This window comes from Cydia pomonella, chromosome 8 (genome assembly GCF_033807575.1).
Source record: "Cydia pomonella isolate Wapato2018A chromosome 8, ilCydPomo1, whole genome shotgun sequence".
NCBI lineage: Eukaryota > Metazoa > Arthropoda > Insecta > Lepidoptera > Tortricidae > Cydia > Cydia pomonella.
The window spans coordinates 18,955,509-18,972,650 of NC_084710.1; the positions used below are offsets into that span (position 1 = coordinate 18,955,509).

The 17,142-nt window shown below is 37.1% G+C and overlaps 2 protein-coding genes across 2 annotated transcripts; one reads left to right on the forward strand and one right to left on the reverse strand.

Annotated features, from left to right (window-relative positions):
- Window positions 1–2,376: 2,376 nt before the first annotated feature.
- On the reverse strand, window positions 2,377–8,585 carry LOC133520772 (UPF0415 protein C7orf25 homolog). The gene is made up of 9 exons (XM_061855428.1): window positions 8,260–8,585; window positions 8,008–8,191; window positions 7,522–7,658; window positions 5,669–5,838; window positions 5,133–5,271; window positions 4,842–4,914; window positions 3,635–3,769; window positions 3,242–3,384; window positions 2,377–2,487 (listed from the first exon to the last, which is right to left on the reverse strand). Exons 1-9 carry the CDS (start codon window positions 8,416–8,418, stop codon window positions 2,404–2,406), a joined length of 1,224 nt encoding a protein of 407 aa, XP_061711412.1. The 5' UTR covers window positions 8,419–8,585; the 3' UTR covers window positions 2,377–2,403.
- Window positions 8,586–10,119: 1,534 nt separating this feature from the next.
- On the forward strand, window positions 10,120–11,201 carry LOC133520777 (BRISC and BRCA1-A complex member 1-like). The gene is made up of 2 exons (XM_061855435.1): window positions 10,120–10,308; window positions 10,399–11,201. Exons 1-2 carry the CDS (start codon window positions 10,244–10,246, stop codon window positions 11,183–11,185), a joined length of 852 nt encoding a protein of 283 aa, XP_061711419.1. The 5' UTR covers window positions 10,120–10,243; the 3' UTR covers window positions 11,186–11,201.
- Window positions 11,202–17,142: the final 5,941 nt, after the last annotated feature.

Genomic DNA, 17,142 nt, shown 5'->3' on the forward strand with positions numbered 1-17,142 from the left:
AGCTGTGACATGTGTGACAATCAATATGCAAGTAGCGTAGTTAATAATAACCCAAACGCATACACACCGGCGTCAAACCTTTTAGCTGTGACATGTGTAACAAACAATATGCACGAAAAAAGACTTTATATCACAAACGCGTACACACCGACATTAAACCTTTAAGCTGTGACACGTGTGACAAGCAATTTGCAAGAAGCGGTAGTTTATCAGAACACAAACGCATACACACTGGCGACAAACCTTTTATCTGTGACATATGTAACAAACATTAGGCACCAAAAAAAGGCTCAGGAACGCTTCGGCCCCAGTTTCATTTCGTCATCTCCATAAATCGTCCGCAGTGTTATGTCGTCACCCTACAATTCCTAATTCGTAACCTTCCTAACTCGTCCACTTTCTTATATCGTCAATACCCCATTTTGTCTAAATTCCTATTTTGACCATAGTGCCAACTCGTCCAATATCTGATATCGTCAATATACCATTTTTGTCTACGTTCCTATTTCGACCAAAGTGCCAACTCGTCCGCGTTCTTTTATCGACCTAGGATAAACGGTAAGGTAAAGTCTAAAGGCAGTGTTTCATTGGAAATCTTATAGGCAAGTGCGAGTCGGACACAGCCATGAAGGGTATCGTAGTATAAAAAAAATACTTACTGGATTTAACAGTATAAAATACGACATCTAACATGTTTTATTTTCACACTTTCATTTTGACTTTGAAAAAAATATTTGACTGACTTTGACGACTCCGTCGATTCTAAAACCATAGCGAGCATCCAAAAGTCCCAAGCCTAACTATTACTATGCTATGTAGTTGACGAGTTGGCACTGTGGTCTAAATAGGAATGTTGACGAGTAAGCACTATGGACGAATTAGGAGTGTTGACGAATCGGCACTGTAGTCTAATTAGGAATATAACCAAGTTACTACAGTGGCCCACGTAAGAAAGCGGGCGAGATAAGAAAGTGACGATATAGGAATGCTGGCGAATCGGAACAGTAGACCAAATGCGAATGAGAACTACTTAAGAAGTTGACGAAATGAAACTGAGGCCGAAGCGGTCCTGAGCCCAAAAAAAGGCTTAACTGGTCAAACGCGGACACACCGGCGTCAAACCGTTTAGCTGTATTTCAAGCATTTCATTAAAGTGAGAGCTATAATAAGGTAATCTATGTTTCCAACACCGAGTTAAGTTGCGCCTGTCTGTGACAGCTGTGACAGACTGTTCTCGGATGTTTGGATGGGTACGGAGCCGAAGGCATAACGTAGAGAACCCGGCAAGCACCGAACCGACGCTGTTAATAAAAGACCGTTGAACCGAACTATAATAAAAAGTACTTAGGATGTCGAACACGAAAGAAAAAGTTATATGGGATCGGACAAACGTTCTCTGCATTCGCGGTAGATGCCACAACCACACGGCCACCCGAGTCACGGCGGTTTGCGTTTGGGTCGAATTTTCTTGAGAATATGCAATCTCTTAAGAGGCTCACGGCGCTATATACAGTACGTACATATTTACTGATTCACTCGAAAACTCGAGTGTTACATAATGAATCTGAGAGCACCCGCCAGAAAGTATGCTTCTTACTTCCTAGCGGTGACACATTAATCATTGTTTTCTCGTATAAGTACGCGTAATACATTTTTTTAATTAGCGAAATATTTGGCTTTTATAGAATTTATCAATAACCGGGATCATAACGTACGAGTAATAAAGTACACCCGCCTTTCTGACTGTCAGAATGGCGGGTGTACTGTTTTTTGATGATAACTTTAAGTACCGTGATGTACAATTTTTTTAAAGGAGGTACTAAATAGTACAAATTAGGTACAAAAATATGGTATGCTTTTCATTTATTTTTAATTAGGTACACCCGCCATTCTGACTCTCACGGACAATTACGTACATTTTTTGATGCGAGTTTGAATTCCGTACGATACCGTGTCACCGCTAGAACGTATGACACGATTTTACAGAACTAACTATAATAAATAAATGTATCAATTGTTTATAATTGATATTTATTTGATATACCGTAAAAGAAAAGTAAACGTCTCGAGAATATTTTTTTGTGTTTTGCTCATTTATGTTGTTCAAAGTGTAGTATTGATAGCTTATTATGCAGTGAACTATCGTGGAAGTGGGCAGTTAATGAAAAACTAATCTTGAAACGCGTTTAACCATATTTTAATCAACATCCGGCAATCCATCGTGGCTTTTAGTAAAGTCCAGCTATCTCTTTACTAAAAGCAACTACCGAACAACGTCATGCTCTATGAGCACACTTAAAACTTATTTTAAAAGAAGAAAATATTTCTGATTTTTGAATACCACACACTTATGAAAGGTTAAAGAATACACAAGAGTCTGCTAAAACCATTTAATATCAAAGATCATGAGGGTAACTTGGTAGCGGTCGGCTCCTTGCCTTCGGTCAGCGCTCGCGACTCGTGGATGAATGCTGCGTATGTCACACCCTGAAACACATTACAATATTGAAATAAATTTATTATGTATTTGAAATAAATCGAAGTAAGGCCTACGTAACGATATAAAGAAGGTATACATTCACGTCTAAACATTTTTAACCCCCGACGCAAAACCAGGGTGTTATATATTTATCTGTTTGACTCCAATGTCTGTCTGTGGCATCGTAGATCGTAGCGCTCCAACGGATAGATGCGGTTTTTTACGTGAAAGCGAGTTTTTTTGCGGTTGTTCTTAGCTGTTTCATAGAAATCGATCCAGCAGTTTGAGGAACATCAGCTCTTTTCCAAAATGATGTATGGTGTTTATTAATTTAATAACATGAATAAAATATTATCGTCACTGTCACGAACACGCCAATCAACGATGGGTTAAAAACTTTCTGGAACACGGGCGACTTTTCTATGGCCATTATGAAAGTCGACGATTTGGGTACATTTTACTAAGACTTCACTGAAAAAAAATAATAGCCGAACTGGTTTTGTAACTTTACTAAATAACTAAACCGTAGTTTAGTTATTTAGTTATTAAGAAAATAAACTTTGCATAAATTTACAAAACTTATTTTGTAGTGTATAATAAATACCTGAACACTGATAGCCAAACACGGTTTTGTAACATATAACACATAGTTCGCAAGTCCCAATTTTTGTGTAAACAGTAACCAAAATGTTTGTTACAATTATGCAAACATTTCTTTCAGTGTTTCAACCCGGGATATGGTAATGTGTAAAAATAAACTACCTGTTGATGCGCTGCCCTCACAAACCCTTCATTCGCTGACACGGTGATAGCTTTTATTCGATGCCCGAAGTTGAATATGATTCGAGATCTCAGACGGATGTGTCCGCGCACTTTTAGTTTCTGTCTCGGAAGGTCGTCCTCTCCTGTAACAAGTGAATCAAAATGAAAGTCGTGGCATTGTTAAAAACTCGTTCTCTTAGATTACTACTAGTAGATTAGTAGTTTGCGCCAGCAAAAAAGCTTGCGTTTTATTGATTCGCTATTTGCAATTGTATTTTATAATTTTTGGTTATTTTTATTTTTTTGTGCTTGTAAAAATTTGACATGTAAAAGTGTCCTGTGGACTATTTGCTATAAATGTTCGATTTTTGAAACCAATATGTTATTTGTAACCTGCATAATCGTCAGGGTACACCGTGACCCTCTCCTTGAGCTCGGCGGTCCGTCGCCTCTCCATCTCGCCGCCGAGCGTCTCCACTATCTTCGCGAAGTCGTCCCAGGCGGTTCTGCAGCAGACCAGTCTCTTCCCTGATTAAGGTCATTAGGGCATTCTTAAAATAATTATAACAGAAATAGTTGACAAATTGTCTTATCGTCAAGTGACAACCAAAACTTACAAATTACTTCCACAAGTTTAGAGCTATAGTGATCCGTAGTAGTACCAAAATAAAGTTGATTTTTGTTTAATTATTTTTTGTAATAGTAAGTTTTGGTTGTCATCTGACGATATACCAAGAGAGAACAAGCCCTCCAGTGCACAAGGTCGTACACCAACCGTAGTCTTCAGTTTTCATATTTTATAATGATCCCCACATCGAAACTAACATAGAAGCATGTGGTATATGTCACTCAATTTTTCAAGCGCGCTCATCTAACGATTACTCCTAGCAGATTTTAGAATTTAAACAACGTGATTTGTGACTTTTCGCTGTCATTTCGGCATTGTTTCACAGTGAGAATTGTGTACGTAGTACTATTATCTATTCTGTATTAATAGTCATGTTCCTTTTAATTTTATGTAAACATAACTAAATAATAATGGCGCATATAGTTTGGCCCAGGACTGTCTCGTTTCAAACATAGACAGAGAGAATCATAGGTACGGTCTTTGTCTTACGCTAGTATCCTAGTCTAGGGGAAAAAAGGGGCGAGTACCTATAGTTTTCCTGGTAGTAGTATATCTTTAGTATATCTTTATTTGCTAGAATTATGGTTAACACAGATGTTACATCAAAATTTTATCCAGCACAATTCTGTCGACTTACGGCGTGCAAATTTTACTATAAATACTTAATGACTAACATGCATTTACTCTATATTTACATTTCAGCGATTAATTATTACTTAATAATGTTTATATTTATAATTTGTTAGTTACAAAAAAAAAATTAAAAACAAAATGAGTATGATAATATTAACAAATGTCCTACAGAATACATTACATTAATTAAATTATAATTAGGTACAAACATTTTATAATACAAACATTTGGTTGTTACTGACTGATAAGTTGTGTTTGCCCTACTATAATTTACACCTTAAAATAAATGTATTTCCGATAAAAATGAAAACATTAATTCCAACAAAGGAGAAGACTCACCCTGAAATATTTTCTCCAGGATAGGTTTGACAGGTCTCTCCGCTTCCCAAGCGCACTGTTGAGTCAGCACTTCCTGATAAATTACGATAAAAGCGTCAGAATTGAATACTTCAACGCATCACTTGCGTTTTTTCCGCTTTGTAGCAAAAAAAAAATATATTAAGGCAATAAATTAAAAAAAAAAGTTGTTACAAATTAAAAAACCTTTTTAATGTGATGCTCCCTCGGGTAGTAAAAATGTTTTTAAACCTATCCGCATAAGAAAATGTAACTTTCTGAACAGGGATTTACCTGTTGAAACCGATAGTGGCAATGGCCATTTGTCATGTTGCTAACATAAGCCATCATAGCAGTGACATCCAGGTTCAGAGTGGTAACCTCGGGGTGCTCCTCTATGCATTGAGACATTCCTTGCAGTGATTTTGGTTTACTGAAAAAAGTTGGATAAATGGGTGGATTGGGGATATATTGTCCCGCCCTTTAAAGGGGTATATGGGTGTTAAAAAATACGCAAAATGATCATTATGTGAAATATATTTGATATTAGGTGGGTCCACACAGAGCGAGCATACGGGGGAGACAATTTCCTCGCGCACAAAACGGCCGAGGCACATCTACACTGGCCATGGTGCGTATGCTCGCTGGCTCTGCCTTATAAAGGCTTATCCTTTTAAGACCCGGGGCAAATGTTTTTTTTATTTTTATAAGAATTCAAGACTTGAATTGAATTTGTACTTGTACAAGTACACGGATACTTAAATCAGTTTAAGTGTGAAGAGGTAAGACAGATAGTTACTTTTACTTTTATAAATTAAGTAGGGAATTACCTGTCTTCAAGCGTTTCTTCTTCTTCATCACTAGACTGAGACGGGCAGGAGTTGTCATACTCTTCAGCATGAGTTGAATCTGGCAAAATATCCCCTTTAACTATCACACCTATTGCTTTTAATTTTTTTGCTAAACTCTCTTCAATGCCACTGACAAATTCGAATATCACCTGTAAAGACATGTTTTATTATAATTATCATAATTATATAAGTGTTCAAAAAGAAAAAGAATGATATGCATGTTTTTTTTTTTTTTTTTGCTTAATAAGTAGTACATATGGTGCTATGAAGAGAAGAATAGTGAATGGGTGGAAAAGGCACTGGTCCCTGAAAGAAGTCTTCAAAGATAAACAACTCCACTCTAAGACAAAGGGTAAACTATTCAACACATGTGTTTTTCCTGTGCTAATGTATAGTAGCCAGACCTGGGCCCTGACAAAAGCTACTACATCCCATCTAGCATGCTGCCAGCGCGCCATGGAAACGAGCATGCTAGGTGTACGTAAGACTGACCGGCTACGAAACACCCTAATTAGGAATAGGACGAAAGTCCAAGACATTGCCACAAAAATTAGAAGACTCAAATGGAAGTGGACTGGCCATGTCATCCGAGGCACAGACAAATGGAGCAAGCGAGTCACCCAATGGTACCCAAGAGAGGGAGAGAGAGGGGCGAAGAGACCTCTAATTAGATGGGACGATGACATCGCGCAGATAGCTGGCCGTACCTGGAGCAGAGTAGTAATAGATCGGAGAGAGTGGAGAAGGTTGGAGGAGGCCTTTGCCAAAGGGCAAGCAGACAAAGAATACAAAAGATGGGAGATAATAGAGAGATAATGTGCAATTGTTCTTTGTTCTGTAAATAAAGGCTATTTTAGCGTACTAGTGCGGTAATTAGCACTTTATGTGCCTATGTCGAAATACACTTCAGAAATCCTATGCACTTGGATCGTAATGTGCTATTAAAACATTTTGTATAAACACTTTCTACTTATAAATGTGATGTGAATACGATACATTTTATCCTCAACAGGATAAAAAAGCGGCCAAGTGCGAGTCGGAGTCGCCCATGAAGGCCAATTTTCGGTGTAAGTTTGCATGGTAATGTATGTCATATATTTTTTTTAGTTTTATCATTCTCTTATTTTAGAAGTTACAGGGGAGGGGAGTGAGGGGGGACACATTTTACCACTTTGGAAGTGGCTCTCGTGCAAACTATTCAGATTAGAGAAAAATGATATTAGAAACCTCAATATCATTTTTGAAGACCTATCCATAGATACCCCACACATATGGGTTTGATGAAAAAAAAAAATTGAGTTTCAGTTCTAAGTATGGGGAACCCCCAACATTTATTGTTTTTTTCCTATTTTTGTGTGAAAATCTTAATGCGGTTCACAGAATACATCTACTTACCAAGTTTCAACAGTATAGTTTTTATAGTCTCGGAGAAAAGTGGCTGTGATACGGACGGACAGACAGACAGACATGACGAATCCATAAGGGTTCCGTTTTTTGCCATTTGGTTACGGAACCCTAGATTGCGATCAAGAGGTGAAATTGAAAAAACAAATGAAAATTAGATAAAGATTAAGAGTTCCATACAAGGTGTAACAAAAATAGTGGGAATCCATTTAAGGGCATCTTTGTTATCATGTTTTGATTAGGAAAAAGTAGAGGAAAAAATTTGAATGGAGAATTGGCCAACTTGGACAACCTGACCCCATAGAACAAAAAGTTTTTCTTCACATTAAAAGTTTTTTTCTACTTTTTCCTAATGAGAATATGATACTGAATATGTCCTTAAATGAATCCCCACTATTATTATTTTTTTATTACATAGTAATTCATACCTTCGGAGGCTGGTACATACAAGGGTACAACTGAGCACACTCCAAGTAGTCCTCTGCTTGGTCTAGAATGGACCGAGCCCCGTATGATGCATTTCCGGAACTCAGAGCAGAAAGGGATTTGGGATTTCTTGCAATTACTGAAATTATAGAGTGACCAATAAATTAAATAGTATTATGTTTCTAGGACTTCTAACAGCATGTAGTAACATAACCCTTGGATTAGTAGGCTCCTGACTCTATAACGTAATTTAAATTTGTAATTTGATTAATTGAAACAAAATCTAAATTCCAACAACTGAAAAATAATGTATGCCACTAGAACAGATAAAACTCTGTAGTTAAACAACATCATCTGCATGGTTTTTATTTTGTTCAAAAACAAGAGAAAAAAAATTATCCAGTGAATTTTTAATACTTTATGTAGTTTGTACTGTAAACATGTTGACTAGCTCAATTCTAAGTTCTAGAATAACAGGTAATAATTACCTTTGGTCCACGTTTTTCCTTGTCCACTGATTACATCAATAACTAGTTTGCTTTCATCATCAATATGAAATATTTTACACACTGCCACCACACCAGGTCTTAGGGCACAGTCCACCATTGCACCCAAATGTCGTAAGTTTGAGCAGGATAGCTGCTCCAGTTTCACTTTTCTAGTTTTTTGTAGCTAAAACAAAAAAATTTTACTAAGAATTCTTATCCACACATACAAAATTCTGGCTGATATTAATATACCTTCTTTAGAAACTCCATCTCTTGACGAATCTTTCTTTGTAATTTCATGACCCCATCGACATTTTGTATAGGTTGCAACAATAACACAAGTTCTTTGCCATATTCGATTTTTTCATCAACTAGAAGCAGAAGCTCTTCGATGGAATTAAGCTTTTCCATCTTATATGGTTACCCAATTATTGTCATAACGTAAGACTATATTTTATACAGACTTTATTCCATTTTTTATATGATTACAACAATAGTAAATAAATAATTAACAGGTAATTTCAAGATATAAAATAAAAATCACAACTCTTTACTCTTCTATTGCTTACGAAATGAAATGTCACAGTCACATATGTCTGACAGAGCTGTCACTGTTACTACTGTTAGGAGGTATGTGGTTAATTTCTATTTGAAATTGTGAAATTTACAGCTATGTATACACAATCAAAAAAATACTTATATACGGACTAGATATTGCAGACAAAATTGATACTTCATAATTACATCGTCTACATAATTACTTTTAAGTTCATAAAATTGTTTCTTTTTTTTTCTTTTACTGAGAAAAGTAATGCTAATCTTTTATCTTGGTAAATATTGTCTAGTGTACTAATAACGTAATATGAACCTAATAAGATAAATCTATTTATTGACAATAACAATATACATAATGGATATATACAGATGAATACTATAACTAGCTTATATCTAAAAGAGGCCCTTGAGGCATTGTACCAAGGATGCTGGCGGCATTTCCTCGTTGTATCGCAATACTGATACGTTGTGCGAGGAAGCCGCCAGCTCTTCGGTCACCAGTTACGTCAACCAGACGTTTCGCGATTTCTCCAAAAAACTTGTGCGCGCTGGGACCCCATGGACCTAGAGTTTCAACGCCAAAAGGTACAAAATGGTACTCTCTACCGAGGCTCTTATATTTATTACGTTTCAAAATTTCGGCGCTTTCCGCCGCTGCGCCCGCTTTTACATTAGTCCGTTGGAGGTGGGACGGTGCCAGTGTGTCTACGCAGGTAGCATCCCACACTAACATCCGTCCCAAGCTCCAAGGAACCAAGGACACCCCATCAGGCCTCTTGCCATCATCCCTGATAATGCCAGTTGGCTCAAGAAGAGCAGGCACATTGATGGTGGCAAGAGATCGACGGATTATGTCATTAAGCGACGCATGTCTTGAAAAACGACCTGCACTTTTTTGACAAGATAATCCGTGGTGTCCCAGTCGGTCCACGTCCGTGCCACAAGAGCATATATGTGGCGTACATACCGAAACCCCGAGTCGCAAACCAGTCGCCAGTCTTAGGGAGGTCGGATCCAAGAAAGTACCAGTATTAGGTGAAGGATGGGCATGTAGCCAGTAGCCGGCTTCCCGGGCTCCGACCGCCAAAAGTCTCGCGTGATCTGGACCCGTACAGTTGTTTAGAAGAGTATTGTAAGTTAAATCACAGTAAATATTATCCCAGCTCCTTTGTGATTTTGGGTTGTCTGGAAATTGTTTGCCCGGGCAAGCAATTTTAAAAGCATTTTTAGCATCCTCAAAGCCCGTAATCTCATAGTTTGTGGGCAAAGCCCTTAAGATATTTCCTATGAGACCAGACGTGCTATTAATGGATGCCAAAAAGGCTGGGGAAGCCACACTGGAAATTTTGCGAATTCCTAAACCTCCGAACCGAATAGGGAGGGACGCTTGAGACCAGGAAGGCTCACTCAGCTGAATGTTTAGAATCGTCTCTATACTAATTTTGATCAAATCGTCTATAGGCGACAATAAATTTTGATGTTTCCAAAAAGGACAAACTAATAAAGTTGTCAGATCCAGGCTATAATTGTTTAAAAAAAAAATCCACTTGTCAGCTGTCAGTGTCACAGAACTCACAGACTGGTCAGATGTCATGTCACTGACTCCACTTTTCTGTTTGATGTATTTTGTTTTCTTGCATTCTTAATTATAATTGCATTCGTCAACTCATCTACATCATAAATGGATTCTCCTGAAATGATATCGTCCAGTAATTCAAACACAGCTGAAGATTCGAACGACTTAGGGTAAGAACTCCAAACATAACACAAAGCTATTTATGAAACCTGCTCACAAATCACTTGGACTCGTATAAAGCTTATGTTGTTATATTTCAGACATGCCGATAGTATCAATAAGTTCTCGAGCGATCATATTTCGGAATTGCAGCAGCAAGTAATTGCCAATTTTCAAAAACCAAACTTACCCAATGTAAATGTTCCGGAGAGGATCATTATATGCCTCGACGTTTGCTACGATGACAACAACTCCCTGTACCGGCTGGGTGATGGCACTACCTTCTCTCCGATCAACATGATGAAGCGGATTCTGGATTTCTTTTTACATTCTAAGCATGCCATCAACAGACAAACGGAATTTGCACTTTTGATCATGAAGGACACTGAACCACTTTGGGTGCAAAATTTTACAAACAATTTAAAAGACATTTTTAATGCGATTGATTACATAAACGCTGAAGGATGTACATCTGAAACATTTGATTTTAAGAAGGTATTTCAAATTGTTAAACAAAAAGTGGAAATACCCGAGTATAAGCAAGAAGAGTGCATTTTACCACCACCATTTGTGGTTCGTATGCTAGTTTTATATGGGAGATCCTACTGCATACCACTCATACCTCAAGACGATCCATATTTCATATTCCTCAGAAAACAAATTTATTTCTACATAGACATATTGCTAGCACATGAAGAAAATTGCAGGGAGAACAAATGTGAAGAAATATATGATGCACTTCAAGATTTGGACAATGGTTATTCATATGTGTATGAGGTATCGAGGAATGCAACCAAGATCCATGACTGCATAGCCAAGCTTCTGGCACACCCACTCCAGAGACCCCTGCAACGGCTGGCCAACTACACTTTTGGAGTTAGGCAATAAACTATAAGAAAGATGATTTCATTGTTTCTTTTTATCACCTTGTATCATTCAAAGCAGAAAACATTGATATTAATTAAGTAGTTTTAAATACTTTTCCATTTTGTGAGTCTTAATAAACTTTTTGACCGCAACAGTCGGCTGTGGCTGTCATCACTAAATCTGGTATCTGGGTCCAGTGGTAACTACTGGGAATTTTTTTCCGACCTTTTACCACTGGTAACTACTGGTAAAAGCTGGGATTTTTTTTCCAGTAGTTACCACGAAAATTTTTTGGCAACGGCAATAATGGCTGCAGTTTTCAGCTTCGCCAATAGAATATGGACCAATGCAGGACTCTAAGTTCAATTTCGTTTAAATAATCGCAATCGACTGGCGTCAGTGGCACGGCATATTCCTTCGCCATCTGGCGTTCAAAAGGTTAAACCCATGCATTGTCTATACTTAGATATATTAACACATTCACTGCCGGGAACCCACCTGGTGGGCGCTCGTAACTTTGTTCAGATGCTGGGCGGGTTGTTTTGTATGCAGCTATAGACCACCGGTTTCTGGGGTAGTGCGCCGTTTTTTGTCTGGCAGTGAATGTGTTAAGGGATCTGTTTAGCATGAATTACTCATGGATTTACCAGAGGCCTATTTCATTTTAATCATTTAATCACAAAAGTTGATTCATTCAAATCCATTTGCATAATAGCACCTATACATTGGCCATACTTTGAGATTGGCTGTGTACGAAATTTATGGGGCATTTCACCAGTCAACCTGACTAAATTACGTAGGTTGTTTCTGGAATCTCAGCCATGTTCAAATGCGTTCTTGATTTCGTTGCATTGTGTGTGTTCTGTCCCTCAAGGGCGCCCGAGTGGGGCAATCCTATGGTATACTTCAAAGAGTAAAGCAAGTAGGTATGTACTACCTATACTTGCTTTTAGTCGGACTCGGACGTCCGACATTATTACCATAGTTAAGCAGAGTTTCATTGTAATTATCATTTTATTTGTTCTCTTGTCACGTACCTACTTTTCACAGATAGCAAGCACGTATTAATTTTGGATTGTATCAACGGAAATAACAGACAATTATTCTTTTGACATATTTATTTCAGCTCTTCCAAGGGATTACGATGGTATAAAAAAAAATCTAAGGCTATTACACAACGGTTTCAACTTCCACACATACTTGCAAGTAGATACACTACTATGCTCGCCATAAGCACTACAATTTTGTTAACCCCAGTAGTTAGCACTGCCAGTAGCCGAGCGTAGCCCACGCTCCTTTATGATGCAATCGGGAAAGCATTCCAAGCCACTCCCGCTGTCACTGTATAATAATTGTAAATGTAATTGGGGCATTCCACAAAAAGGCCTACGTCGGGGACGTGACGCGTATGGCAGCTACCTTAACCTGCAGAAATTTGTATTAAGTATATACCGTTGAATTCAACATCATGTCAAATATCGGCTTCTCAGCTTTATACCGTCACATACCCAACGCTTTTCTGGAATTTTCAACCATTGACTATTTCCTCATAGGAAGTTAGTTAACTACTGGGAATATCTTGTCTTGAAATGCCAACTTATTGTTTACATCCCATAAATGTTGTAATTATATTAAACCTGTTTCCGTATCTTAATTTCTTACTTGATGAAAGTATTAAATTCTAATTTCCAGCACAGCCTGTTTAATTCCCTTCCATACTTACCAGATATACATACACTAACAGCTGTAGAACTAACATGTTCATTAATGACAAGTATAGTATGTTTGATACTGAATGTGTCTGGGAAATGCCCAAACTATCAACTCTACGGTACAAACAAGACTTGAGCAGAGATGACAAAAGAATTACAAAAAGAATATGAAAAATATCTCAATCTAAAATATTTCTAGAAAGAGCATTCCATTATAAATATATCTGAAAGGCAACTTCAGATGTTACTTTTATCTACAATCAGAATATTCAGTGATACTCATTAAAATCAATCAAACGCGGCGGCAAATCAGTTTCAACAAGCAAACTGCAAAAACGATTACATTTTATTTAAAAACAAACTTATTAAGACATACATTTGAGTTAATGATATAAAAATAAAAGTAGCATGTAAATGATTCGTATAAAATAAACTACATATTTACATTTTTAGATTCTTACAGATTTCAAACAGTAAAACGAGATGTTAATAAGCTTGAAATCTCACGCTGCATACGAGTAACAAAACTGTTAAAACACAATCATTATGTACAAACGAAAGTCACTAATATCACTTCACTATATGCTAATTTTAAAGCAACTAATTTACAAACATACGTAGAATTTAAGGAAAGTATACAATAAATAAAGCTTGTTTCATAATCATCGTTATTTTTAATCGCAAACTATACCGAAACATTCTAGAGCTACAATATTTTACATCTGAGATCCTAGGATATAACGATACTATCGATGCCTAAGATTTGACACTGCTTGATTTACAAACAAATAAATAACTTCACTTATCAGTCTCACCACGTTTAATCTATGTACAATGTCGTAATGAACCTGCTGTCGGCGCCAACTAAACATAAAATAATATAAAAGATATAGGGACCGTGCACGTTGGAGGGCCTGCCATCTTGTGGCCTACATCGGTATTTAAACTTAATATTGACACTTCACGCCAAAGCTCAAAGCAGGGGGCCCACCGCGAAAACCCAAATTCGCAAATTGCAGGGTGTTCAAATTTTCACTGCTACACTCTAACTGTGTCTGTACATCATCGTAAAGCTCATACAATGCCTCAATCTTACCTATACGCAACTGCAATTGACTAGCCTCAGCTTGAGTTAATGACGATTCCTTCACTGTGCCTAGGTATGTAGTAAACAAGGTTAGTTGACCTTTGTAACTGCCTCTTTTGCGAATTAAATCCTTTTCATCAACCATTTTTGGGAAGCTGGTGTACGTAGACCTTGAATGTAAACAATTAATAGATGTAAGCACGATTATTGAAACAATTTAATAATTAAAATTACACTTTGTGTTCAGTTTAGTCAATAAGCTAAAATAGTCTAGTTCGTAAGATTTTACAATGAAATTATAATAAATAATTCGAAATCACGAATAAAATGTAAATAATTGATTGATTCGTGTAAAATATACTAAACTATTATCTTATTGTACCTATTAACAAAGACCATACATTCGCAGATTATCATTCATATAAAATTATTCAATTTAAAATACAATTTTTATTTAAAATCCCTAGTAATAATTCCTGTTTAAAATAATCCACAATACAAATAAATTAAAGATTATGACTAGTCTCGAGTGAATAGAATAAGCGTACCTACACGAATAGCGGTAAATTAACGGTCAGAAGTTGCGTTGACAAAAGCAAGTTATTTAAACGAAAATCAATTCAATTTATTGTGAGTTTCAAATAAATAAAATAATTAAGAATTGACTAGACGAATACCACATTTAAATAAATACAACGAACTAAATTACAAATTGATCTGACCTTAATAAATACCAATACACTTTAAACAATAAAATATTCACTAACCTGGTATTTCCACCATAAATCCTACCTAATTATACCTTAATAACGAGTGCTGGACCCTAACAACTCCTAACACACTCAACACTGCTGGATTCCGATGTCCTGGTGAATTTCTTCATCACAGCCTCGGCTGTCGTAATATCCTCAGTGATAAGTTGGTAATTTATAGGTATTTCCCTTCGGTCCTCCTATAAATGCTGGTTCCTTCAATTATACCCGGTTCGTGTGGACCATTCAATTATACCCGGACTGCAATAATAAAAATAATTGAAGGAACCAGCATTTATAGGAGGACCGAAGGGAAATACCTATAAATTACCAACTTATCACTGAGGATATTACGACAGCCGAGGCTGTGATGAAGAAATTCACCAGGACATCGGAATCCAGCAGTGTTGAGTGTGTTAGGAGTTGTTAGGGTCCAGCACTCGTTATTAAGGTATAATTAGGTAGGATTTATGGTGGAAATACCAGGTTAGTGAATATTTTATTGTTTAAAGTGTATTGGTATTTATTAAGGTCAGATCAATTTGTAATTTAGTTCGTTGTATTTATTTAAATGTGGTATTCGTCTAGTCAATTCTTAATTATTTTATTTATTTGAAACTCACAATAAATTGAATTGATTTTCGTTTAAATAACTTGCTTTTGTCAACGCAACTTCTGACCGTTAATTTACCGCTATTCGTGTAGGTACGCTTATTCTATTCACTCGAGACTAGTCATAATCTTTAATTTATTTGTATTGTGGATTATTTTAAACAGGAATTATTACTAGGGATTTTAAATAAAAATTGTATTTTAAATTGAATAATTTTATATGCATGACAATCGCGAGATCATAGCCAGGGCAGTTTTGGATAATGGCAGTGCGACTTGTTTTATGACTGAGAAGATATGTCGGCAGTTAAATTTACATACTAATCGAGTAAATAAATCGATTACAGGCATAAACAAATTAAAGTCTCACGTAGGTAAAATGTGCCAGGTGCCAATTAAATCGTTAGATAACACCTACTCGACTTATTTAAATTGCTCTGTTTTGCCATCTATAACTGACGAGATGCCATATCAACAGATGGATATATCGCGAATGAATATTCCGTCTAACATCTGTTTAGCTGACCCTAACTTTTATAAGCCATCCGAGGTTGATTTTTTAATTGGGGCTGATCTCTTTTGGAACTTGTTAGGGTCACATAAAATTGAATTAAGTGATAGGCAGACGATACTATTTGAGACTAAATTAGGGTATATAGTCGCAGGCCCAACAAACAGCGGTCAGGTATCGGCTCCTTCGCGTATTAATTGTTATTTTACAAATGTCACCTCTTGCGCTAGTAATGAATTGCTTGACGATGAGACTCGAACCCAACTCACGCGGTTCCAGCAGCCTGCGAAGGTCTGCACTAAGCAATCTCATCATTCCTCGAACAGGAAATCAAATAGAAAGCATTTCACTAAGTTTTTCACTAGACAAGAAGGTAAATATTCTCATACTTAGGTATATGTCAACTTAACGTTAAAGGGAAATCTTAGTGTTTCGGTATTTATATTTATCACTATAAGCTAGCTTAGCTATTATTTGTTACGGTCCTAAATATATGAACTTATTAGTGTACATTGGCTGATAGATTGAGACTTGTGAAGGTGTCAGATAGCCATGTTTTGTATGTTTCAATACTAAGTACACTTGGTTACTGCTAGCAGCAGACTTAACCAGTGATACCTATTTGTTAGGGTTACTCATTACTTAATTTGTTCTGTGCATCATTTATGAGTGCATACAATGAGTCTTGGTTACCTAAGCTGTAATTTGCAAGCTAACGCTGCAGCTAACGATTACATTACTTTTCATGTCAGCTCCGCGTGTCTGACATTAAGGAGGTTTTGGGAAGCTGAGGTAAAGTCGAGCACATTTTGTTTAAATGAGTGCTGGGTATTGTAAAAGTATGTTTCTCGTCAATGAACTCAACACTGTTTTGGTTGCCACTTCCCACCACTCACGTTTCGTCGCGCCCTGAAGATGCTGCTGCCACTCCCTCGTTGTCCGTCCTCTAACGTCGGTACCAACTCATGTCCTCAAGGAACGCAGATGTCTTTGGCCACTCACACCCCGTCAGGGTCGAGCAGATGCGACATCAAGCCAGTTAAACAAGAAGTTCTGGAATCTTCTACTAGAGGCTGGATGACACACACTCAACCGTTGCAAATTGACGCCGTGGTGCTCGTTGAGAAAAATATGAAATTATTTTGGACCTTCATCATGACATTCAAGTACACCACCGTAATTCATAAAATTAACCCACAATTGGAGTAGCGGTTCTTCGTTGCATCCTATTTGCTTCCTGGATCAAGCAGTTTGGGTTGAAAGACAAGCTTTCAACGCCCGGGGGCATGTTCGGGTCAAAATCA